This window comes from Asterias amurensis, chromosome 2 (assembly GCF_032118995.1).
Source record: "Asterias amurensis chromosome 2, ASM3211899v1".
Lineage (NCBI taxonomy): Eukaryota > Metazoa > Echinodermata > Asteroidea > Forcipulatida > Asteriidae > Asterias > Asterias amurensis.
In genome coordinates, this window is record NC_092649.1 from 771,440 (window position 1) to 798,088 (window position 26,649).

Sequence of the window (26,649 nt, forward strand, 5' to 3'; positions counted from 1 at the left end):
TAGAAAGGAATGAAAGCAGGGTTTTTCCCTTTTTCAGTGACTAGCCAGCAGTGGGAACAGTTTGCTTGTCCTTTCACTAGTCTGTCAGTTTTTTCACTTGTCCGTATGTTTTAAATAACTAAAAGGATGCTTTAACCAGCCATGGACCACATGTAGAGTGAACTTTGACTGGCATGTTTTGACAAGCATTGGCCAGCGGACCAAACCAAACGCTGGAAAGTCCAAGTATCAGTTTCTAACCATTCAACATTTCTTTAACACAATTACTGGTCTTGAATTACACGCAGGCCATGACCCCTGTTGCCCTGTTCTTGGTCATCGTACCCCCCCCCCCCCTCAAAAAAAAGAAGAAGAAGTTTGCCAAAGACTTTAAGATTTTCCAATAGGAGTGCGGCCCTCAGCTAATTTAAAATGACTCTGCCCTTTCAAAGATGAACTTGCAGGCATATGTGGAAACCATATTGATCACTCAATACAACAAGACAGAAATCCTGTTCAAAGTTAAGAATGATTATTGAAATTCCTGCATCCACATATTTCCATTCCAGGTTACTATTGCTACATGAATTAGGTGATGCGTTCACACCAAGTTGTTGAAATTGGGCTTGCCCTAAACCGTATTCTGTTGCACATTAGACGGCATTAAAAAGCCAGCTCAGATCCAGCGCTGACTAACCCTTAAGGCTCGACTGAGCACGAGTGAATGGGATTACGCTCACTACACAAACCCATAGGAGAAACGAGAGAGGGGAAGGAGGAAAAATAAAATACTTGTGTGAGTTGTGCCGTGAGAATATCAGTGTAATGCAGCATGCAGTCTGCGATCAAGAGGAAAAGACTGACGCACACCCCCGGGGGAAATGGAAATATAAATTTATTTCTGAAATTTATTTCAGGGGGTAGTGGTTATTTAGGCGATGGCCGTAGGGGAGATTCATTGTTACTCACAATGATTGCTGGAGTTTGGCTGGAGGGCGTTTGTAGACGATGCAAATTGACTTTCGTGATGTGAACATGCGTGGATGTCATAGTTGATACTTGTACTGTTGTATCAGTGTGTACAAACCGTGTACATGTACATGTACGTCTGGAATGTATTTGTTTTAGTCACACAATGTTGGGTTGAGGACGTGTTCAATGTAACAAATGTTTTTAGAACATACACTAGTAATAAAATACATTCAGTAGTGTACATTACATAAAGCATTGGGTGGGACAACTGCAAGCTGGCACAATATTAATATACTTACAATGCATGTACAGGCCTTGTTTTACTAGATCAACAGCTGCAGTGCTTTGTACCAAGTCAGTTTTATGGTAATTAATGTTAGGCTTGTAATGTAGACCCTACCTTTAAGACACTGGTCACTATTGGTAGTTGTCAAAAACAAGTCTTTTCACTTGGTGTATCTCAACATATGCATAAAATAATGAGCCTGTGAAAATTTTAGCTCAATTGGTCGTCGAAGTTGCAAAATAATAATGAAAGAAAAAACACCCTTGTCTCGCGATGTTGTGTGCTTTCAGATGCTTGATTTTGAGATCTCAAATTCTAAATCTGAGGTCTTGAAATCAAATTCGTGGAAAATTACTTCTTTCTTGATAACTATACGATACGGAGATGTTTCTCACAATGTTTTATACTGCCAACAGCTCTCCATTATAAGTTATCACACAAGCGCGAGTGGAATACGGTAAATATAGCGCTTCTGCGTCCAATATCCAACGAGGCTGAATGGATATGAGACGCAGACGCGCTATATTTTCCGTATTTCCACGAAATATTTATCTTCAAGCAAACTTGGCGCGTGACATAGAACACACAATACGCATGGTAGTGATATTAGCTGTGCAATATAGGTTTTTATCACCACTCCATTCTGCCAATCTGATTGGAGGATTAGCACGTACTTGAAGATAATACTCATTATCAAGTAGGGTTTGATGCTAATAGTTATTTTGAGTAACTACCAATAGTTTCCACTGCCTTTATTACAACTTTTGGCTCATTTATTTTAAGTGAGTCAGTAATTTTGTGGCAAGCCCTACCTTATGGGTAATTAGAGATGTTAGTAAAACGTCCATGCACATGTTTGATTTCAAAGTCCATGGAAATGAATTAAGACCTGCTGATGGATTTGAATTAAATTGATTCCTGAAGAGTTTACACCCACCTCCCCCCCCTCCAAAAAAGTAATTTGTTTTACAATTTTGCATATGTACATGTATCGAATAGAAGTGAGCGTTCTTCAAAACAAGTTAAAGAAAAGACTGCCACTGTGATATTCATCGATTGACAAATTAGATTTCTTGATTGGCCTCAATTACTGTACATTTAGGTTAGCAGTTGAAGGCTCATCCAACTGGGGGATTCCTAATTAAGTTTCCCAGTGTGATGTCTGTAGTCTGTGTGCTGTAGAGCATAGCTTCATCTGGAATGAGAACTGCCTAAATTAACCTGCGGGTGTTCCTCTCTTCTCCTACAGATGAACGGCGCGCTTTGTTTGGATTGGCAAGACTTTTCTCACCCCTGGTTCTCTTCTTAGAACCTCTTGCTCCACATTTACACTCTATCCAGACAGGTGGATTGAGATCAGGCATTTTTATCAGGACCGCAGATCATGATCTAGTGTAGTGTTTTACACCAGTGCTTGATCTAGCTCTGATCCCACTTTAGATCACAACAGTCACCCCAAAACACAGGCGAAAAATCCTGACATTTCTAGCAAAAACGAAAATGGCCACTTTGAATTGTTGTGTCTGATCCAACATCGCATTTATACTTGTTTCTGGAATCCACCTTGCCAGATCTGATCCAGTTGCAGGGGTCAGAATGCAGGATCTTGAACTGGATTTGAACCTGTTTTTTTTGCATCCAGGTCTAATCCTTAATGAGTAACATACTGACCCAATTCACTGGGGCCGACTTCATAGAGCTGTTTAACATCTGGTTTTGTGTTTATCGTGCAAGCTTCCATTTTATAGTGCTTTTATTTTATTTTATGCAAGTCGCCAGTTTGTGCTTATCGTGCAAGCTTCCATTTTATAGTGCTTTAAAAAAAAATAATAATTTATGCAATTCGCCAGACAAACAATGCCTGAAGGCCACTTCAAGGTGTGGGCCACAATTATTTTTTTCCAGAGGCCGTTGCCACCTACTCCTAGGGCTGAAACAGTCCATACGGATGTATGCTTGGGTATCATCAATCCGAAGCGTGGCTGGTAGAGCAGAAAGCACTACCCTCCCCAGTTTTACATAGCAAGTGTCACATTGATGTAACAATGACAATCCATGGTGAACACAGGGCCTAGTGAACATACATTGAATTGCTAAAATTTCAATTAACATCTTGAATCAAAACCACAATAAACGCAGTCAGTAAACTAGCCAGAGATACACAGTGAGAATGGAGGTCAAGTCAGTGGCGGAGCAGACAGTGTCCTAATGCATTTTCATTGTCAGCAGGATCAGTGTCTACTCCAAACCTCTCATCACGTCTTACATGGTCTTACCAAGCGTATTGAATGCTAATTGTGCACAACTGGTGCACAGACATTATGAAATGGCTGGCCAGTCAAGTCTTGCGATGCATTGATGATCGTGTTGTGTTTTCAATATGAGAGGAGTTGCAAATTGATTTCTTAAACATTTGACAATTCAAATCTCAACTTTGGAATAATTGGGGATCGAAATGTAACAGGCAAAACTGGTAGAGAAGAAATGAGTTTCCTTTTTTCATACATGTCCACCTTTAATGCAAAGTCAAAGCAAAACCCATAATATAACATGTAGTAAAGCGCAGGATCTGCAAAAACAAAGTGCTCCTCATAAAACAAAAACAGTTCAAAAGAAAGAACATGTAGATTATCACTGGAAAAAAAAATACTTTAAAAACAGATAATTTTTGAGGCTCAGTTTTTTTAATGTCCTAATGAGGTACAGATAATTACTCCACACTTTTCCTGCTGGAACTAGGAACGAACAACACACAAGCGCCCTCTGACAGCTGACTATTGGTAACATAATGTACATGTAACTTGCATAATACAAGTTAAAAAGAACATCTGACATGATCAATGATTGAAGTGAATACAGTCTGAAGAGCTGTACAAGAAGCAACTGTGCCCCTCCTCCTTCTTGAGAAGTTCTCCAGAGACGTCTGGATATTGATACGATCTTTGAGAATTGCCAAGGAAGACGCCAGAAATGTAAACATTGCTGACATACTGCACAAAAAATGCATGCACTTGACATTATAGATCTTGTGCATAATGCAGGTAGTACAACCCACCCCCCCCCCCCTCTCTTCACACTTTGCTCACAATGTAAATATTTACAACCAAATTTATTGCACATTTTTATCGGCTACTTGATGAGTTCTCTGCTGTTTTTACAGGTTGGAAAGCCTCCCTGGTAATCAGCACACGAAGGACTTTGTTTTTAATTAAACTCTGGATAAAACTGCACACATGTAGGCATGTACGAATGTACATGATGTACAATAGATAGAGTAGTGTACATGTACCTCATAAGACTACTACATGTGTACGGACACTATACAAAACATACAGTGTATTATACTTTTTCTTTTCTTAAAAGTGACAATGCAAAATTCCATGCCCTTGAACATTGTTGGTCTTTGAGCAAGTGTGACCGCTATTCAATGTACATTGTACAAAATGTGTAGCTTTGCACTTTACAGAGAATTTGGATAACATTATACACATGGTGTTACTGCATTTCCATTGCTTGCCTCAAATCCCATAAACAATGTAATCAGGAATAACAAATTTGAGACTGTTTTCTGTCTGCTTGGTGAAAACGGTAGCTGTTATTTTCCTCCGATATAAATAAATCCTGCTCATTGATCTACTTCTCTAGTGTTGAGGATACCGATTCCCAATAGCATATTGAGATCTATAATTCCAGGTGTTACCATCAGGAGGAAATGCCATCATTCCACTCTGCCTCCTACTCAATTGGCACTAAATTTCATACTTTTTTGTCAGCATCGACTCTCACCCCTGATACTGTATTGATTTGGGTAACATGCCTGGGTACATAATAACGTTGAACCTGTAGATGTTAATAAGTATGCGTCAGGCAAGTGTATCCGGTTGATAGGCTAAAATTGTGTGCTGCTACGCGCAAATTGTATGCTGGTACGCGCACAAAATCAGGATTTTTTGTTTTTGTTGTTAATATCCTGAATTGTCTTTTAAAGCTTAAACACACACACCAAGTGTACTACAAATGTAGAGTAGGTCAGCCCAGTGTACTCAAAACAAATGTTCAAATATCATGCCCTGATGATTTGATCTACAACCTCACAACAATACACTTTGAACCACCACCAGGCAGCAAACAGCATCTCAACGCTTCACCATGTCGCTGTCTCACCACCAGGCAGCAAACAGCATCTCAACGCTTCACCATGTCGCTGTCTCACCACCAGGCAGCAAACAGCATCTCAACACTTCACCATGTCGCTGTCTCACCACCAGGCAGCAAACAGCATCTCAACGCTTCACCATGTCGCTGTCTCACCACCAGGCAGCAAACAGCATCTCAACGCTTCACCATGTCGCTGTCTCACCACCAGGCAGCAAACAGTATCTCAACGCTTCACCATGTCGCTGTCTTACCACCAGGCAGCAAACAGCATCTCAACGCTTCACCATGTCGCTGTCTCACCACCAGGCAGCAAACAGCATCTCAACGCTTCACCCATGTCGCTGTCTCACCACCAGGCAGCAAACAGCATCTCAACGCTTCACCATGTCGCTGTCTCACCACCAGGCAGCAAACAGCATCTCAACGCTTCACCATGTCGCTGTCTCACCACCAAGCAGCAAACAGCATCTCAACGCTTCACCAACTCGCTGTCTCACCACCAAGCAGCAAACAGCATCTCAACACTTCACCATGTCGCTGTCTCACCACCAGGCAGCAACAGCATCTCAACGCTTCACCATGTCGCTGTCTCACCACCAAGCAGCAAACAGCATCTCAACACTTCACCATGTCGCTGTCTCACCACCAGGCAGCAAACAGCATCTCAACGCTTCACCATGTCGCTGTCTCACCACCAGGCAGCAAACAGCATCTCAACGCTTCACCATGTCGCTGTCTCACCACCAAGCAGCAAACAGCATCTCAACGCTTCACCATGTCCGCTGTCTCACCACCAGGCAGCAAACAGCATCTCAACGCTTCACCAACTCGCTGTCTCCTCCTCAGTGCATTTTTCCACACTACTCATCCATAATAAACTCTACGCTCTGGATTGAGGCTAATTCCTCCACGCTGCTAGAATCAACGCAGAGGTTACTAAACCCATTCTGTATTGTTATCTAACTCAATCATAATCCCAAGGTTAATTTAGGCATTATTTTTGTCATATTCTATTTTGTCTTTCTGGATGGCCTGGTCGCCCAGTGCAGTGCAGGTGTCAATAGTAACACATTGAGTATGCTACACCACCTGTGTATGAATTGATGTAAAATTACAATTGGATTTGGCTCAAGGACTCATCCAAGCATGTGTAGTGTGCAGTTTACATGCAATATAACTACATGTCTGTATTTATAACTATAATTGCACAGCAGGCATTAAAAATAGCCACTCCTGGATAGCGTCCCTTTTCAAAACCTGGGCTTACTGCTTCAGCTTGGTGTCAGTATTACGGTCCTGCTTTGGCTCTGGCTCGGGCTTCGTCTGCCTGTTTATGAAGCCCCTTTAAAGAAAACAACAAGGGTTTTTTAACTGACGGAGCTTTGCCAAAGCAAAGGGATGACAACGACATGTTTTGTGTGGAGGTGAAATTTCCTGCTGAAAATGTTTTGGTTTTTACCACAGTTGGTTCATATAAAAGGCACAACAGACAATACATACATCATACACTGTACTTCCCATTTCATAGAGTGACTTCTCTGCATGTTCCACCACAGATGATCCCACTATGTTTGGATGATCCCTTGTGATCTACACACCAGGGTTAGGATTAGGGTTAAGGTTAGGGTTAGGGTTAGGGTTATAGGGTTAGGAAAGTTTCATTAGGGGTGTAACATACAGGGCCAGGGGTGTCTGAACAACTGGTGTGTCAGAACATAATGTATACATTTCTAAGTACGAGCCTAGATTCAACAGATCTTTACTGGGCATACATTTATTGCATATTGCTTGTCACTGGTATTCAGCTGTTTTTTGCTCATCCTGAAAATCACGTGGCAATATGGTTGGTAATCCTGTCTTTATCAAGGCAAAACATTCATGCTAAGCAAGTCTATGAAGTTGGGCCCTGTACACGTCGATAACATCGCCATGGAATGTCTCTGTAAATGGAAATGACCTTTAATTGATGAACTGTGAATAGTAGGGAGATTTGTTGGAGTGATTGTGCTAAATGTTACAGCTGTACTGCACCTTTTCAAAGAGGAAGACAATATGCAGTAGGGTTTGCTCAGATTTCAATTTGATTTTCCTGCAGTATTTTGGTTAGCCACAGGGCAGTCTTCATTGTTAATCGCTCGTGGTGATTTCGCAAATAGCTTTCACTGAGTTTTTAGATTGGCAATCTTGCTTTAAGTGCAACCACAGCTTGGGTGCAACAGAAAACAGCACAATACATGTATAATAAAGAAACTGACAGTAAAAAAACACCTGGAAATGTAGTGTTTTAGAAACAAACTCTAGGTGTTTGGGTTACTACATTGTATTTAGCTTTATGGACTAATGTAATTCAACACCTCATAACTGAAGTACATGTATCTCTTTAAAGGGTGTACACAGCATAGTACATGTTTACACATTTGATCACACATTTGCAAGAAACACGGCACACCTAGAGCAAGTTCGGGTGTGCACAATGGTTAACTAAAGGTTGACGATTTGCACTCAAACCCAGGCTGGGTCGACCATTGGTTGACTACTATGGTCGACCATTTACGTTGCTAGTCAGTGGTCAAATCAAGGGTCGACTAAATGTGCCCACTCGAACTTGCCAATGGTCATGCTGGAAAAATTCTCTTGGAAGGGTATGATCGAGGAATGGGTCAAACAATTAGTTAATTCTTTCGAGTAAAAAAACCTGAAGTTTTTTTCACAAATCTTTGTGTGACTCCAATGACCGACTGAGCCTACATGTAAACTGTCAAAGGTTTGTCATTTCATGTAAAATGATGGATTGTTGGTAATTGTCAAAGACCTTGTGTTTTCCCTTGTGCTTTTAAAAAAAACAAGTATGTAGGCCTTCCTAAGTTAAATCGCCTTGCCGATAGGAATGTTGTTTACATATGTACAACACGTACATCACTTACATGGGCCTACTGCTGAAGCAATATATTGTGCAGTACATGTGTATAGTACAATTTTATAAAAACCATTCAGCCAGAAATAAGCTGTACAAATGGACAACAGCAAAATCACACTACATTGTGCAGAGGGAGAATGGAAAGTGCAGCAAGGCACACAGTCACATATAAACCAGGGAGTCGTCTAGTACACAGTATTGTAATAAGAGGGAGTCTTTCCTGGTTCCCCCCACAGGCTACAAGTAGGCTTCACTCGTAAATTAAATTACTCCCCTTAGTGTATTTCCATAACTCAATTGACTTGTCTACAACTGGACTGCACATTTTCATCAATTTAGCCCCAGAAACACTGCAACTAAAAAAAATGGTCAAACCTTACTGATTCGAGTTAAAAACCAATCTTAATGAGGGACGCTCCTTTGGATCAGATGCTTTGGGCTATGAAATGAAGCGTTTGTTTTGAAATGAACATGTTTGGAAAGATATTGCACAGTAGAGCTTTTAAAAACCAAACATAAACATCAAGTACATAGGCATACTAACATGTATTCTGAGGACCTTGTCTCAGGTTCCAAATTATCCACAATTGAACAATTCTGGAGAGAACCCTGTAGCAAAATGCAAGTCTTTTGCAAATCCAAACAATTTTCTGTCCCACGTACATTGCTTTTATAATGTCCTTTTTTCTTGTATAATATTTACAGGTGTATGAAGGAAACAAGCTCTAAAGCAATTTAACAGGTCCCAACATTAACTAAGCTTAAGAATTGCACAGTTTGTTTTGGGGGGGGGGGGGGGGGGAGGGGGGGTCAAACAAAACTAATCTACTTCAATTTGCTTGTCTGTTTGTGAGACATCATCAATGAAATAAGGGTCAAGATTTGACTTGACAGTCCGGTACTCAGGTTTACCCTCATCAGAGGCTTTCTGCCCTGGGTAGCATGGGGAGGTGGTAGTGATGGCTGACTGCAGATTACTACACGGCTAATAAGTTTACTAAATGAGAGTAATTTACTGCCCGTATCCCTGTCATGTACACATGTATGCCCAGGCCATATGATGGTAGCTTGATTACAATACGGGATACGCTTGGTAAGACTTCTGGTTGCTTTTCATCTCTACAATATATACAATTTACATTGTTTAAAGAGGAAATGCATCAATTAGTTTTGGGTTTTTTGTGTCAATTTCAAAAGAGTAACAATTAACAGGGGGTGAGAAAATCCAGACTTTTATTTTCAACATTTTATTTAATGTCGTAAATTTGCAATGAAGTAGTAGAGAGTCACGGCCGAGTGGTTAAGAGCATCGAATTCAAGTTCTGATGCTAAGTCACCGGAGTGAGGGTTTGAATCCCGGTCGTGACACTTGTGTCCTTGAGCAAGATACTTTACTATAATTGCTTCTCTTTACCCAGGGGTATAAATGGGTACCTGTGAGGGTAGAGGTTGATATTGTGAATGAAAAGCCTTCGGAGCGCCACGGCAGCTCGGGCTGTATACTCCCTATTGAGAGCTGAGAAAGATTAAAGGGATGTTTATTGGCCCAATGACCAGGGGACTAATGTAAAGCGCATTGATACGGTTTATTGTGAAATGCGCTACTATAAGAATTTGTTGTTATTATTATTATTATTATTATTATTATTAAGAACAATTCGAAAGAATTGATTTTTGTGAAACATACCCAGCTAAAACAGAGTTTTTATGACAAATTCACTTTGCGTTTGCATTAAAAAGAAGCATGGACCAAGCTTTACTCTTGACTTAATTTTTTCGGAACTGTCGCAATTTTTTCCGGAGGCCCTGTAAACACTCCTTGAAAGAGTAGTGGGGGCAGCAGTCACGTACTAGAATTTACACATTTTATTCATACATGCGTACAGTGTGCTATAATGATACATTCTTGCATGTAAAACTTGACATTATCACATTCCATTCAGCCAGGAACTGACACGCCCCTAATCGTGTTTCCCTATGATGTTATTACAAACACTAGTAGGTGTTGTGTTACAGGATCAGTTTTAAAATATACCAGTTCCCCCCCAAGCCTTTACTCTATAAATATAAAACCAATGAAAGAAAAAAATAAACAGAGACTCTGCCTCACTGACTGATGATATGTAAACAGAGTGCATGTATTATGGAAGGTTGTGGCTACGGCTAGATTGCCGCATGCGTTGAAGTATACATGTAGGACATCCTTTAGTAAGACCCTTAGCAACAGTAGTAGCCGTAACTGTATTCCCCTAAGTGGCTACAGCCTAAGATGGTTAAATGTCACTGGTGGAGGTTATTGAAAACTCAATGTTTATTTACCATACACATCAAGTCCATTGTGATAATTATTTTGTATTGTTTATTATTATTTCAGAACCAAGCAGGACTATAGACAAACTGAACTGAATCATATTTTTCTACATGTTACACACAACAAATACTTAAATTTGCTATGGTTTTAACCACATGAGGGCACTAATTTCCCTGTTGCACAATTAAAGGTTTTTTGACAGCCAATAGAATAATGTTGTTTTCTTGTATCAATGGCCAATAAAATTAACAATAATACTTATACAAAAAACATCTACGAACAACTCTACATCTACTTGTTTCTCATCCCATAACTTTGTTTCACACACACCCTCTCGCGGTCAAAACTACTGCAAATTAAAATCATTACATATTTTATCACAATGTACTTATAACCAGGACAAGAAAATCATGGTGGAATTTATGTGCTACAGATTGAATTGAAGAAACTTGACCGATATTCCAGGGCAAAAAAGGGATCTTATCGCTACCAAGATGCATAGCAGACTATTGGGATGCATTCCTTACGTGTTTCAGAGACGTTATCAACTGTTGAGACTCAAGTGTAAAGTTTTTATTGAAAGGGAGTGTTCATTAAGCTTTTGCTGAGAGCCATTTCTGTCGAAATAATCGGGTGTTGCTTGAGGTTCAGTTGACACGGTCAATATTGGTCAGCAGTGGATGAAACAACATTCAGTACTTCTTAAAGGTAGGGTCATACATGTACATTAATAGCTACAAAAAAATTAATGACCATTTATGAAAATCTATGTGGTAAGAAGCACGGCAGCTATTGAAAACCTACATATTGTACATGGTAAGAACCACTGCAGCTATTGGTAGTAGACTACTATTTTGAGGAAGGATCTTTAGAGTAATATGGTTGGATGATTTTGCACCCAAAAACATCTGAATCTGAAAACTGAATCAGACATGAATCATTTCTCAGATTTGTGAAGGTCAGTGCCACTTATAGAGAAGCGGTTGGTGTCACCTCGCTAAATGTGGACGGATTGGACAATCTTGTGAAATAATGCTGTTTCTCAGCAAGTGGTCATGTATTCAGCTGAAACTTTCACATGTGATTTTAATTGTAGCTGTCTTGGTAAAATCAGCATTACCTTGACAAACACCAATCTACGTGTGTGCATGTATTGGACCCTACCTTTAATTGGGACTTGGATTTGTGTACAGTGTTGTCGATAAAGGTTGAGTGCCTGTAAAACCTACAGTACTGTCAATGCATCCAGGTCTTAACAATGAGTGATATTGAGCGTTGTTATAGTGCTTGTTCAAATATAAACAGCTTGTTTGGAAAAATGTATGCCGACAAGTTTTGGGTTCAAGTAAAGTCTTTGAGCTGTAGAAGTACATCGGTGTTGTTGATACCCCTGCCCCCCCCATCCCCCAATAGACCAATCCATTAGGCTCCGCCCATGGGGCATCGCGATTCTGCACAACTCTGTCGCGCGCGCACGCATGGAAAACTTGATTTTGTCAGACTTTTTTTTTTTAGCAACGGGTTATGATTGGTCAATACGCAATGGGGCGGAGCTTAATGGATCTGTCTATTCAAGCAGCACCACATCACTGTTAAGTATCTTTCTGCACATCTTTCTGCACATCTACATGTATGTAGACGCATACTGTACAGTGTAGGATTGTACATCATAGTTGATGAACTGAGAATAGTGACGACTGGTGGTTGAACCAAGTTTATTACAAAACGCAAAATCAAGTAACATGGCAGTCTGGTACACACATGGTGCATTATGCAATTGACTCCTTAAGAAAAAGGAGATTGAATTGAGTTCAAGTTCATGATTCTAATCCTTTGGTACTACACATACGGCCACTACTCAATAGTGATAAATTTAGCTTTTGCAGTCAAGGGGTGGGACAACCCATCAATCCCCCTAGGGAGGAGAGTTTGGTCCCGCCCATAATTGACCATAACACTAGCCTCTGATACATAGTTGCGTATCTGCCTGTTAATTTCAAGGTACCCACAGTCTCACTTCCTGTGAAATCACGTCCTGTTTAAATTTGTCAGTCCGATCTAAAAAAGAAAAACCACCTCACCGTCTTCACCGCCCATTTCCACAACAACAAGATAATCACTCTTAAAACTTCAAAGATTACTCGCGGAGACATCTTCTTAGGAAACATCACTTGTTTGCTGAGTTTTGGTACTCTCAGAGAGAGAGTGTAAATGTTGTTTTTGCCTGCGACCGCTGGAGTGAAGTCATTGATTGAGACAGGAACTTACTGTGTGATCGTTGTCTGCCGAGGAGTTGTCTTTCGGACGTCTTGAGAGTTCCTTTCCCATGGAGTCTTCACGGAGGGATAAATTGTTACAGCTTCAGCAGAGGATGTCTGTGACCGTGGACAGCCTATTTGGCATGATTCATGCAAGTTTGTCTTCTTTTAGCGTGTAAAGCTGCGTTAGCTAGCATTGGACTTAAGTGGTTTACATATGGTAATAATGTATGCATCGCCAACTTTGACAGTACAATGTTTTAAGCCCACGTCGGAGCAGCGGTAGGGTACCATACCCAAAAGTCCAATGCAAATGCAATTTTAAAGTTTATGTGATATCATTTTGGCAGAGAGTTTTCCTCAACGCAATGTGTTGTACATTTGAGTTTGAATTAATCCAAAACAACAGTATGTATACATTTTAGTGTCATTTTTCAGTATTTCTCTAGTGTACATATTTTACCCCTCTGAAAGTTTGAGCGTGTCTTTCAGGGTTTGCTCTAAACGTTTTCAGTGACTGAGGCAACAGGACCAGCTAGTTTGTCTTTTTAATAGTCGTTTTAGCTCATGTGAAAAATCTGGAAAATTGTGATATAACCTGGGCATGGCCGGGCAGTGTAGGGCGGTGGACTCAACTCTGTAATTTGCAGAAAGGTGGTGGTTCAAATCCTGGCCTGGTCAGGCATGACACTTGTCCTTGGCAAAGGACTGGCATCATGTCCGGGGGGAATAGAAATTCTCAGTCGTTTAATACCAATAAAGCCAGATACAAACACTGACCTGATGAGGTTATACATTGGCTCGGGACTGACTTTACTTTACTATTCTCCATGCTGCTTACCATTCTTCTCTCCACCCTACCCCTCTTCTCCTTTACAGGCTAAGCGTTACATGGAGATGATCCCCATGGAGAACCAGCCCATAGAGGGTACGTCCGGGGCGCAGCACCGCAATCGTCAGATTCAGAAGCAGCTTCCAGACCATGACCAGCAGCCGGAGCTCTGCCAGCAGCTCAACACCGAGGAGGCCGAGAAGATGGCAGACTTTGTCAAAGACTACAAGGAGAAGGCTGTCGGCATCGGGCAGGTGAGTTCACAATTATCAAGAGGCTTTGGGTTGGGTTTGGGGTCAAAGTTTGATGGACAGATTTGTTGCGTGCTTAAAAGTTTTGCTTAGCACTGTTTGTCGTTCCAAATACTGTGATCAAAACTACAAATTAAGAGTGGTCTTGTTAAGAATGTTTTCTTATAAGTAGTCAGCTAGTTTGCTAAATAATTACTCACTTGGGGAATTTATGTCAACTTCCCTATCAGGTATGGAGGTTGGCTACTGAAACAAGGTTGACTCGACCACTAACAATTAGAACAACACAGAAAAAAACTGACAAAAATCTCAAAGAGGCCACTTAGTTTTTTTGGTTTTTTTTCTCCTAAAGACATTTTTATTTTCAATTTTTTCTTTGACAGTTCCACCCACAATTTAGCAAAAAGTATTTGTTTAAAGTTTTAAACTTCTATTAAACTTAAGTCCCTTTCTAGAGATGAGCATTTCCGTCGTACATTTTATGTACTGTAGGTTATTGTTTTTTATATAAAAGTTTGTGGAAATTGGTTTTCATGATGGACATGATTCATGGAAAAGCATGAGTGGATTTGTGCAACATTAGAAGCACCGTGGATTTCTGTAGTTATTCTTTTGAATGCTTGCTTCAGAATGCACTGATTTATCGTTTGCATTTTTAAGAGCTTCAATTTTGCAGAAACTTCCCTACATTAAAAATAAACCAACTTTTCCAAGATCTGATGAATAAAAGGAAAATCTCACTGATTGTGGATTTTGTTTTCACTATTATGTTGAATGGAATTCTAAATATTTCCCTGATTGCTGGGCAAAATTTGGCTGACTGTAAGATTGTTGGCGGCTATACCAGGGGTACTTGGGACGGCTGCAACCCTCAAGTGTTAACAGTGAAATATGCATCGATCTGTGTGCAATTGGACAGGCCCCTTGCTTGACACTGGCTGTCTCGCTTCTATGTGCGCTGTGAATGTTCTGCGCAAGAGAAATTTCAAGACCTTGAAACTTGAAATGTACCTTTTCAATGTGGTGGAATTCTTTGAAGCATTATGAAGAAAGACTTAACCACAACACTGGAACGTCTGACTTTTGAACCCTTGGATTGTAACCAAGTTGGAAACCATTCACATAAAACGGATTATGTTTAGAGATGTTTATGTGGGTTTTTACCCATTTTATTAAACAGCAATGTTACATGTATTAAATCAATTGTTGTTCTTCTCCCACAAATTTGTTGTGTTAACCTTTGTGTACATGTTACATGTTGTAAAAACTAGATGAAAAAAATTATGTAGTATTTGTAAAGTTGAAGTTTCTTGTGGGTTGCCACTACACATTTAAAGGCAGTGGACACTATTGGTAATTATTCAAAATAATTATCATCATAAAACCTTTCTTGATTACAAGTAATGGGGAGAGGTTGATGGTATAAAACATTGTGAGAAACAGCTCCCTCTGATGAAGTGACATCGTTTTCGAGAAAGAAGTAATTTTCCACGAATTTGATTTCAAGACCTCAAGTTTAGAATTTGAGGTCTAGAAATCAAGCATCAGAAAGCACACACCTTCATGTGACAAGGATGTTTTTTCTTTCACTATTATCTCGCAAATTCGACAACCGATTGAGCTAAATTTTTCACAGGTTTGTTATTTTATGCATATGTTGAGATATACCAACTGTGAAAACAAGTCTTTGACAATTACCAATAGTGTCCACTGTCTTTAAACACCAAGTCTTTACTGAATGTACAAGTGCCGTGAATAAACACACAAGTAGAAAATATTTGATTATCGTTAGAAAACAGCTGGACCAATAAGAATGATACAGAGCAGAACAATACAGAACAGAGCCAATTGAAAAGGATTTGGCAGGATTTTGGGGTGATAATTACGTTATGTGGAGTAGCTGTGTCAAACAGCAAGCAGGCTCTGAACTTCACTCTCAAAATAATTATTAGCATAGAACCTTACTTGGTAACAAGTAATGGGGAGAGGTTGATAGTATAAAACATTGTAAGAAATGGTTCCTTCTGAAGTGACGTAGTTTTCGAGAAAGAAGTAATTTTTAACAAATTTGATTTTTGAGACCTCAGATTTAGAATTTGAAATCAAGCATCTGAAAGCACACAACTTTGTGTGACAAGGGTGTTTTTTCTTTCATTATTATCTCGCAACTTCGACGACCGATTGAGCTCAAATTTTCACAGGTTTGTTATTTTGTGCATATGTTGAGATACACCAAGTGAGAAGACTGGTCTTTGACAATTACTAATAGTGTCTAGTATCTTTAATGGGGTCGTCAATTTTCCTCAAGCTTGTAAGTGTGTACCTGTGTAAGGTGTGAACCGTATTTCATGATGAACTTTATCCGTCTCCCTTCACAGGTCCAAGCAGTGGTCCCCCACTCAGCACCACAGAGACAGATGCAGAACATGTCCCTGGATGACAAACCCCAAGGTCAGCCTGGAGCCCCTGATGTGATCGTAGGATCGGACAGTCAGCCTATCAAGCCATCGGTGGGCGTTGGCAACGAGCATGCTTCCCCTGCACGGACTGCCGTGGGAGCTGAGACACCTAAAGCTGGTGGGGATTCAAAATGGGTAAGGTTATTGTCGGTCAAGATATGGAGGAAAAGTTTGTTTGGATCAAGTTATTAATGGTGGTCCCACTGTGAACCAGATCGACTACTGTACGCATTGGCTGTATTTGCACAGAATATAATCACAAGGTGAAATCTGGACTATTCCATTTGATGAGGCAAAATGCAAGTGAAATAAAAAAAAACTAGACTCCACATCGTGGTTATATTTTGCAACAATGCACGTTACATAACTCACACATAGATTGTTGTCATTTGATAATTCTTTCATAGTAGACAAAAATAAAGACATGAAAACACATCTGTCCCGTACTATTTAAAATTCTTTAGAAAACCCTTTTAAGCAGCGTGGACAGTGTTTAGATGTGGAAAGAAAACACCAAAAGGGCAAGTTGGAAGTGCAGGGTTTAGAATGGGGTTCAAAGAGGTGAAAGGCAGGGAAGAAACCACTGAGCCAACCTGAATACAATTAGTAGAGAGACTTTTCCTAGATACATGTAGATGCCCAAAGACAAAAAATATAGAAAACAGGATGCATCTGGGTCCTTTACAAAGCCATTCGGGGAAACCCTATTTGCCATAACAAGTCCTATTCCCCCTTGTCATTGTACATCCCATAAACACAACCTTTATATTTTAATATCACCCTTTACTTGCTGCCTTACGATTGGTCGAGAGTGCATCACATGATACACGTATGTCAAATGTTTTTCTAGAAGGCTGCAAAAACTACAACCCTCTTAGTGATACCTGGAGCGCTTTATTTTTCCTGAGGCTACGTCGAAGCAAAATCATAAAGTCGCTGAGGTTCATCAAGAGAGTCGTAGTTTTAACCACAGCAGGAGTAAAAGCAGTCAATATTTATATACTGTTACTTTCATTGTGAAAACCAAACCCCAACTAAATTCTTGACTGAACTCCACACAGGTAGCCAAGGTGGCTTAGGATCCGACTGTTTTAACGACTGTCATGAATGACTTCCTCTTCCCATCCCCCACTCCCTTTCTTTTCCCTCAATTTGTAATAGAAATGTTGCCGCTGCACCAAGGGCATGACTGGAGGTGACGTAGCCGTCTTCGCAGAGCGTGCCGGTAACGATAAATGCTGGCATCCAGGCTGTTTCCGTTGTAGGACTTGCAACGAGCTGCTGGTAGATCTAATCTACTTCTACAAGGATAATGATATCTTCTGTGGACGCCATTATGCTGATCTCCTCAAACCACGCTGTGCTGCTTGTGATGAGGTATTTTTTTAATTTAGAAAGTTGTGTTTGTCCTTTATTGACCTCTTGCATATGTCGTCAAAAGCTCACACAGCCCCCTCAAGTGTCATGGCCGAACGGTTAAGAGCACTACGACCGAGCTCAAGGTCTGATCTGTTTAAGGGAGTGTAATCTTACCCCCCCCCCCCCCCCCATCATGACCTACTTCCCCAGCTTAAATCCCTAGTTAATCCCACTTTAATCCTACATCATTCAAATTAAAGCCATTCCGGATCAAACTGCTTATCTTTTTCGTCACAAATTTCCTCTTTCTCTATTGCGTTCAGTTTGTTTCCAGACACCCGAAACTCTGAGATAAAAAGCAAAATTAACTCCTAGAGTCAGCAGCTGATTTCACCAAACGCTAGGATTAATTCTGAGTTAGGACAAGTAGAATGGATTCAATGAATCCTAACGTCTATGGATACGGAACGTAACTCTTCCTAAACCCTAAGATTAATCCTAATTAGGGAGAGTTTGGTGAAATCAACAGCTGGACTTTTATTGCCACCGTGAACAAGATGATTTTTTTTACAGATTTGTAAAGAAGAACTAACTATTGTGTGTTCCCTCAGTTGTAAGGCAGGGTTTGCTTGATTCACTTTAACTCAAGAATGTGAAGTTCAGAAATAACTTTTTGATGTCTAGGCGTGCAAGTTTAAAGTCTCTCCTTAGTGTGTTACTGCGTTCCGTTTTCTGTAGGCCTTTTATAGTTGCTCAGTGATCTGTTCTGTTTTCTGTAGGCCTTTTATAGTTGTTCAGTGATCTGTTCTGTTTTCTGTAGGCCTTTTATTGTTGTTCAGTAATCCATATGATCTTTTTTGCTGTATTTGCCCTTTCTAGCCCTAATATTTTCCTGGATTTTAAGAGATTTAGGAGACATACGCCTTTTGACAACAGCTGTATTTTAAACTTTTATGCTCTCCTGAGTATCCCACTGTTGTTTAATTTAAGCTTTTATTCTATTTTGAATGTGTGTCATGTAGGCCTACTTGTGAGTGTTTTACTACTGACACAAAGCTGCCAACTCTACCTGATTCTGCACAACGTTACTAGAAAATAAACAAATCATTTCATATTCTTATGAACAAACTTGAAAACTCCCTGATCCTAGGGGACCTTTTTCCCAACCACATTATCTGCTTGATTGTTGAAACATATTCTCCCGGACTGTATGATGCAAATAATGGCAGCTCTGCCAACAGAGGGCAGTATTAACACATTCTATTCAATGTAATACTGTATCTAGATTGGTGGCTTTTTGACAGTGGCTATAGCCAAACACTGCCAATCTTCAACGTTGCTGCTGCAAACAATAGCAAACAATAGCCATATCTTTAGTTGAGTCACATGATTCAGATATGGCTTAGGACAGCAACAAACTTTTCCCACAATGTTCATTTTGTAATAAACAGGTGAACAATTTAGCTAGGAATGTCTGTCCCCCCTTTGATAAGACGGTTTTTAAAGACACTGGACACTATTGGTAATTGTCAAAGACCAGTCTTCTCACTTGGTGTATCCCAACGTATTCGTAAAATAACAAACCTGTGAAAATTTGAGCTCAATTGTTCTTCAAAGTTGCGAGATAATAATGAAAGAAAAAACACCCTTGTCACACTAGGTTATGTGCTTTCAGATGCTTGATTTCGAGACCTCAAAATCTCATTCTGAGGTCTCGAAATCAAATTCGTGGAAAATTGCTTCTTTCTCAAAAACTACATGTACGCCACTTCAGAGGGAGTCAGTTCTCACAATGTTTAATACTATCAACCTCTCCCCATTACTCATTACCAAGTAAGGTTTTATGCTAAAAATTATTTTGAGTGTTTACCAATAGTGTCCACTGCCTTTAAAGGGAAGGTACACATTTGGTACTCACTCATAAATTTAATGGTAATACAAACTGACTTGGTTAGAAGTACAGCAGCTTTCGGTAGTGTAAACTTTCTTGTGAATCATTTCAATTCGAAGTAATGTGGTTTATGGGTGACATAACCGCTTTGGATTTTCGTCAATATCTCAAAAATAAAATGTTCACATGGTAGTTTTATTGTATACATTTACATTCATATGGATTCAAACAATCGAACGGTTTGAAAAACCAATATACTTTGCCTTTTTAATCACTTTTTGTTTTTTTAATTTACAGCTGATTTTCTCAGAGAAGTACACCCTAGCGGAGGAGTTGAGCTGGCATATAGATCACTTCTGTTGCTGGAACTGTGATACGGTCCTCGGTGGTAGACGCTATGTGGCTAGGGAAAGTCACCCCTACTGCTTGCCATGCTATGACAAGCTCTTTGCAAAGGTAAAAATAATAATAGCAAATTCTTATATAGCGCACGTATCTACCAAACAAGGTACTCAAGGCGCTGAGTACATACAAACTTTCAGAAAGAGGTTAATTGCAGTGATGAATTATGAGACCCAACTATGTAGCACCGTATAAGGGTTTACAAGGTGCATTTTGCAGCCACAGCCAGGAACACCGTTGCAAACCCCTTCTCTTTTTCGATAACTAAGTGCTCTGGGTTCTTTTACATGCATTACGCAACACATGGGACCAACGGCTTTACATCTCATCTGAAGGATGTGTCTTGCTTGAGGACACAAGTGGTACTAGTGTATTGCCTTGCCTTTCTGATCTCAGCTTTGTTGACGTGGCATAGTCAAACGGTCAAGCGCACTGGACTCAAGCTTTGGTCAGCAGAGTGTGGGTTCGAGTCCCGGCTTTGACACTTAAGCAAGACATTTAAACCTTTAATGCTTCCTCCTTTGGATGGGATTTAAAACCATTGGTCCCCTGTGTTTTGTAAAACTCGTTTGAGAACCGAGTTACACTTAAAAGAGGGGTTTGCCCTGGTGTTTCTTTCAGTAGCTGCTAAATGCACAACAGTTCTAGACAATTAACACTGGGCTAGTGTTAAGGGCGAGCCCTACGCTAAACAAAGTTTGTTGGGTGTCGTGGCTGAGCGGTTAAGAGCATCAAACTCAAGCTCTAGTCTTTCTGTTCAGCAGAGTGTTGGTTCGAGTCCTGTTTGTGACACTTATGTCACTGAGCTTGACACTTGACAATGATTGCTTCTCTCCACCCAGGCTTAAATAGGTACCTGTGAAGGCAGAGATTGTTCTAGTGATTGATTTATCTTAGTAAGGGGTAATGATGTTGGAGCATATTAAGGGTGTGAAAAGTGTTTATATAAACTGCTTACTACTAATTCAATTCACTTTATTATCCCGGTGGGAAATTCATTTTGACATTTACATTAAAGGGACACTTTGCCTTTGATCGGACGAGTTGGTCTATGAAATGGCGTTTGTAACCGTTTGTTATAAAATGCATATGGCTGGAGAAATGTTTTTAAAGTACAAAACAGTGATCCACACAAATTTGCCTCGAAATTGCGTGGTTTTCTTTTTACTTTGCGAACTAACACGATCGGCCTTTTATGGGAGTCAACAATTTGACTCCCATAAATTGCCGACTGTGTTAGTCAACGAGGTAAAACCGTGCAACTTTGAGGCATGTTTGTGTGGATCAATGTATTCTTCTTTTAAAACATCTTTCTACCATATGCATTTTACTACAAACAGTTGCAAACGCTTTTCAAAAACCAACTCAACTGCTTCCAGGGAAACGTGTTCCCTTAAATTGACAAAGATTTCTTAAAATTAACTTTGACCATAAACAGTACAAAATACACTACAAGCCACAACACTCTATAAAAAAATATTTGATAAGATATAATATTATTATTATTCCATGCAGTTTTCTCTCATATTTTAAAAGTTGCCATCTGGTTTATGATATTTTTCCCCCCTTTCTTTCTCGAAAAACCAGTACTGTGGCACATGCAACGAAAAGATCGAGGCCGACAGCAAACGTCTGAACCATGAGAACAACTTCTGGCACGCTGACTCTGTCTGCTTCAAGTGCTCCACATGTAGTGCGTCTCTCGTTGGACGTTCCTTCCTCCCCAAGGATCGAAACATCTTCTGTTCTGTGCAGTGCAAACGAAAGTACTTTAACCAGTGAAGGATGGTATTTATAGTAGCATTCATACTAATTATGCCACAGACCTGCTGGAAAGATGTAAAATAACAAAATGTGGGGCAAATGTTTCCTGTTTATGTGTACAAACATTCAACAACAAAAAATACACACAAAAAAGTGAGGAGAACAAAAATTACATGGTGTCAGTTTTGTTTTACCAGTTTAAAGGTGGGGTCATACTTTGGTGATGACCCTGGCAAAAGATTTTGACATTTCTATCCGCAGACCTACTAAAGATGGTATTGGTAATACTTGGTTCTTAATGAGAGTGAGCATCCTGTGAAATTACTTCCTCAGAAATACCCTTCACTCACTCGTACAAGTGTGTATACACCTGCATCCGGGGACCTCCTGTTGTCCCTCTTTTGTTTACATTCAACTTGTTTAGTGTGCCGCCTTGTTTCCTTTCACTGATGCTAAAGAAAACGGAAATACACCTTGCGACAATTTTGCAAGCTGATTTCCTATTTGCGGCTAAAAGGTGTCGCATGTCTGACTTGTAATAGGATGATGTCACATTTTATGAACACCTTGAGCTCATGTGTATAGAAAGCAATTATGGCCCAATTTCAACTGTTAAAGGGACCTGTTGCCTTAGGATATCATATGGGTGGTTTGGGCTAGGAATGAATATGGTTGGAAAGATGTTTAATAGAAGAATATATTGATTAACACAGAATAAGGTTTTACTTTGAGAACGAACACGGTCTGTATTTTTTGGAGTCAAATATTTTGATGGTGTTGAACAAGTAACTGGGATACAGTACAAATAAAGAGTAGATCCCTCTTGCACAGGTTGCCATCACTAAACAATGGAAAATATACTCTACACTTGTCTCTCAGTAGTCTTGGTGCAAGAAGTTGATTTTTCACTATCACTCAACCATATCGCAATCCCCACTACACTTCTCCTCGCCGCGCACATTACTATCAATCGAAAGCGGGCGCTGTTGGGAAAACTTCCAGAGACCTTATTGCAAATACTCGGTACAGGTGCTGTAGGCGTTGAATGAGGTGCATGCTGGTCTAGCTAGCGCTCAAGTTTGATCTCTAGCTAGACCAGCATGCACCTCATTCATCAGTTAGCACTTGTGCAATGGGTATTTGCGGAAAGGTCTAAATCACCCCATCACCACTTGCGGCTTACAGAAACACCCTCTATCGGTGGAATAGTCGCAACGTGTGTAGGGTTGTTCAGTGTATGGGGTCTATGGTATTACCATAGAGGTTGACCAACTCAACAAAGAACGTCTTGCACCAAGATTGTCTCTCAACCAATGATAGGTCTTCCTTTAAGCTCGTTGAGGGTGCTGTTTGGGTTTGTGAATTCAAATGCAATGGGTTTTATTAAGTGTTTAACCAACATTTGGTTGCGACTTGTTACTGGTATGATACTTGAGTACATTTCCAACTGAATCTAATGGAACAGTCTTTCTTATAACTTGTTAATTTACATCTTGTAAAATGGCAAAACAAGGTGTATGTCTCCTTCTTAAGTATGATGAGGATTTTGATCTGAGATTCTTTGAGCCCACTTAGAATTGTACCACCTCCAAATATCAAAACATAAAGAGAGAGAGGGTGGTTCATTTTCCTTCTTCTTTTTTTGGGACAAATTCTTTAATTATTACTGAAAATGTGGATAGTCTTTGTTTTTGCACAGAAGCCAGAATTATTTTGGGATTATAAAAATGTTTATATTTAAGTATGGTTAAACTTTAGACACACTTTACTCTAATATAGACTAACTTGTAAAAAAAAAAAAAAAACAAGCTGAGCAATTTTCCCATTCTTTTGATCTATTTTCAGACTACATGGGTGGGTCTATGGGTTAAACTACCACTCTTCCTACTTCAGTCTGATTTCCGGGTACATGTATTTAATACAGGGCACAATTTTTGTTAACTATGTAATCGTGAAACATTAGTCAATCCTTTAGAAGGAAATATTAGACGGTAAATAAGGTGAATGTAAATTCGCATAAACAAATCTGGCTTTAAAAATGTACACATTTGTATATTATCCATAAGTTGTGTGAGTTTTCATCGCTTATAATTTGATGCAGATATTTTATGCAGAATTTATACCAAAATCACCAACAGTAGCCTTTTGTTGTGTAAAAAAAAGAAAAACAAGTATTAATGTCTTTGATTTATATGTGACGGCGAAGTTCAAGCTTGTCACTCTTAAAACACAAATCATGTCAAAATGATATTATAAATATTGCCTTATTAGTGTGAAGTGTAGCATTTCTTGTAGATGTATTATTGTTATATTATTTCAAGCACTACTGTTGTTATTGGTGTTTAAATTGTTAATGGCCAAATTGAAGCATAATTTCATCGCTTGTAAGATTGGGTTTTTTTCTTTTTTTTCTTTTTCCTAATTTAAAAAAAAGTAAAAATAATCGTTGTTACACAGATATTTTTTCTTTTCGTTTTTGTACTGACTAACTAATGTTATCATTCCCTGTTTTAGCCCAAGGAGTAGGTGGCAACGGCCCCTGAAATAAAACAATTGTAGCCCACACCTTTAACTGGCCTTCAGGCCTTGTTTGCTGGCGATTTGAATAAAACATAAATATAAAAATAAATAAAATAAAAATTCCACTTTCTACATGAGCAAAGTGAACTCTTGTGGTAATCAAAGTTGTTCCTTTCAAACACATTGAGTCTTTAAGCCTGGTTCATATTTCAAGGGAAAAAACATGTGAAGCAACTTTTGGGTAACACAATAACTGTCAAACAAAGTTTGTTTTGATTTCTCATGTACAGTACATTACCTTTTTGTGATTTTTGTTTTAGTAATTATATTTGCTTCGGCTTCTGTGTTGATTATGTTGGTCCAATCTCACATAATGATATTAAATGCTATGATTGTCTCAAAATTAATTATCTTTTATTAAATTTTCTGTTTACGCTGCTTCTTATAATTACACATTTAAATAAAATATTCACTTTCTAATTGACGTAATCCAATTTTGTGGAATTAATAACTGGGTTTGTACACTCTAAAAACTCTCTAAAAAGGGTTAATTCAACAATTTAAGTGTTACGTCAACCTGATCCAACAATTCAAAAGAAAAAGGTTGAAGTAACACTTAAATTGTTGAATTAACCCTTTTTGCGTTGGATCAAACATTTAAAATGCTAGATTTAACATACAAAACGCTGGATCCAACACTTTCAAAGTGTAGTCACTCACCGAACTAATGCAAGTGTTGGATTCAACTCTAGTTTTTAGAGTGTATAATGTTGTACGGACAAATAATGTTATTATGAATAAACAACAATGATCTTTGAGATGATGATGTGTGTACTGGCATTATTTGTGCTTAAAGACACTGGACACCTTTGGTAATATAAAGACCAGTATTCTCATTTGGTGTACCCTCACAATATGCATACAAAAGCAAACCTGTGACAATTTGGGCTCAATTGGTCATTGAAGTTGCAAAAAAATGATGAAATTATTGTACAAATTTGTGTGATTTCAGGTAGAAATAAAGGCTTCAGCTGAAGTCTTTCATTAATTTAGTGAAAAAATACCTCTTTCTCAAAAGCTATGTTACTTCAGAACCAGAGGGCACCGTTTCTCACAATGTTTTATTTATTTTTTATTTTATTTTTTTTCCCTGGAGGGGGAAATTTATTCAAGTTTCTTCAATGTACAAAGCTACACAAACTACTGGTAAAACCAACTACTTATAGAACGATACTAAGAGAGAAATGGCAGATTGCAATGACAGGAAGTTTGATGATTATGCAAGGCATTTAGTTGGTACATAGCAATACAAAAGGCTCCCATTTGGTAGAGAACTTATCTAAGTTGTTATTCTTAACAAAGATCATTTTTTCCATTACAAAGTAGTGATTTATTTCCTTTTTGATAAGAACAAAAGAGGGCTTTCTGTCGTTCATCTTCATCCGATAAATATGAAAACGGCAAAGAATGAGAATTAAATTGAGAGCAGACCATTTTCTATTAGGGACACCAAACAGCTTGGTCGTGTTGTCAAAATTGGTGTCAATGTTCAGTGTATTAGTCAATCAGTGTTTTATCTGACGCCAAAAATACAAAGACACCTTGCAATTACAAAACAAGTGGACTAGTGTCTCTTCTTCCCTTTTACAAAAAGTACACAGATAAGAATTCTTCCGACCAATTTTAGAAAGAAAGGAATTTACACCCAGAATTATGTGCACCAATCTAAACTGGAACCAACGTAACTTGGTGTCACATGTACAGTTAAAGGGTAAACCACAGAAAATGTGCCATTGAGGAATCGGGAAAAATCACGCCAATTTTTTCTTCCCATTTAACAATAAACTTGTGCACAACTTTTTTGCTGGAGGTGAAAACACTGTACAGACGGGTGGAGCCCTTTATATCCATCAACAAAGTCTCAAAATTAAATGGTAAAAAAGGGCGAGCAATTTCTGAGGTTTCTCCATTCAGTACATTACGGAAGGAGTGTTTGATTGCATTGACCACGCCCCCGTACTCTAAAAAATTTGTTCTGACCCTAAATTTCCTTTGGAATGCCACAAGAGAAAGAGCCACACCTTGCGAGTCAAAAATGTCACACACGAAGTTCACGCCCTTTTTGGCCCAGTGTTATAGTTAATGTGTTTGTTACCGACCATAATATTCTGATTATGCCACAACACATTTTTCAAAGCGTCAATTTGACTGGCAAGGTACATGACACTTAACAAAGCTGCACCAAGCATTAAGAACATCAATCCAAAAATGGTTTTGATTTGCGGCCCCT

The 26,649-nt window shown here is 39.2% G+C and overlaps 1 protein-coding gene across 3 annotated transcripts in view; it reads left to right on the forward strand.

The window, feature by feature from the left end:
- The window catches only part of LOC139954159 (testin-like), a 45,062-nt gene extending 19,885 nt beyond the window's left edge, over positions 1-25,177 (forward strand). For 2 of the 3 annotated variants that reach the window (XM_071953856.1, XM_071953855.1), the window contains exons 4-8: positions 13,761-13,967; positions 16,343-16,558; positions 17,585-17,800; positions 19,971-20,129; positions 21,663-25,177. In XM_071953856.1, coding sequence (XP_071809957.1) covers positions 13,761-13,967; positions 16,343-16,558; positions 17,585-17,800; positions 19,971-20,129; positions 21,663-21,857 — 993 coding nt within the window. In that variant the 3' untranslated portion in view covers positions 21,858-25,177. The remainder of the gene's footprint in view (positions 1-13,760; positions 13,968-16,342; positions 16,559-17,584; positions 17,801-19,970; positions 20,130-21,662) is intronic. The other variant, XR_011788059.1, reaches the window with a different exon arrangement.
- Positions 25,178-26,649: the final 1,472 nt, after the last annotated feature.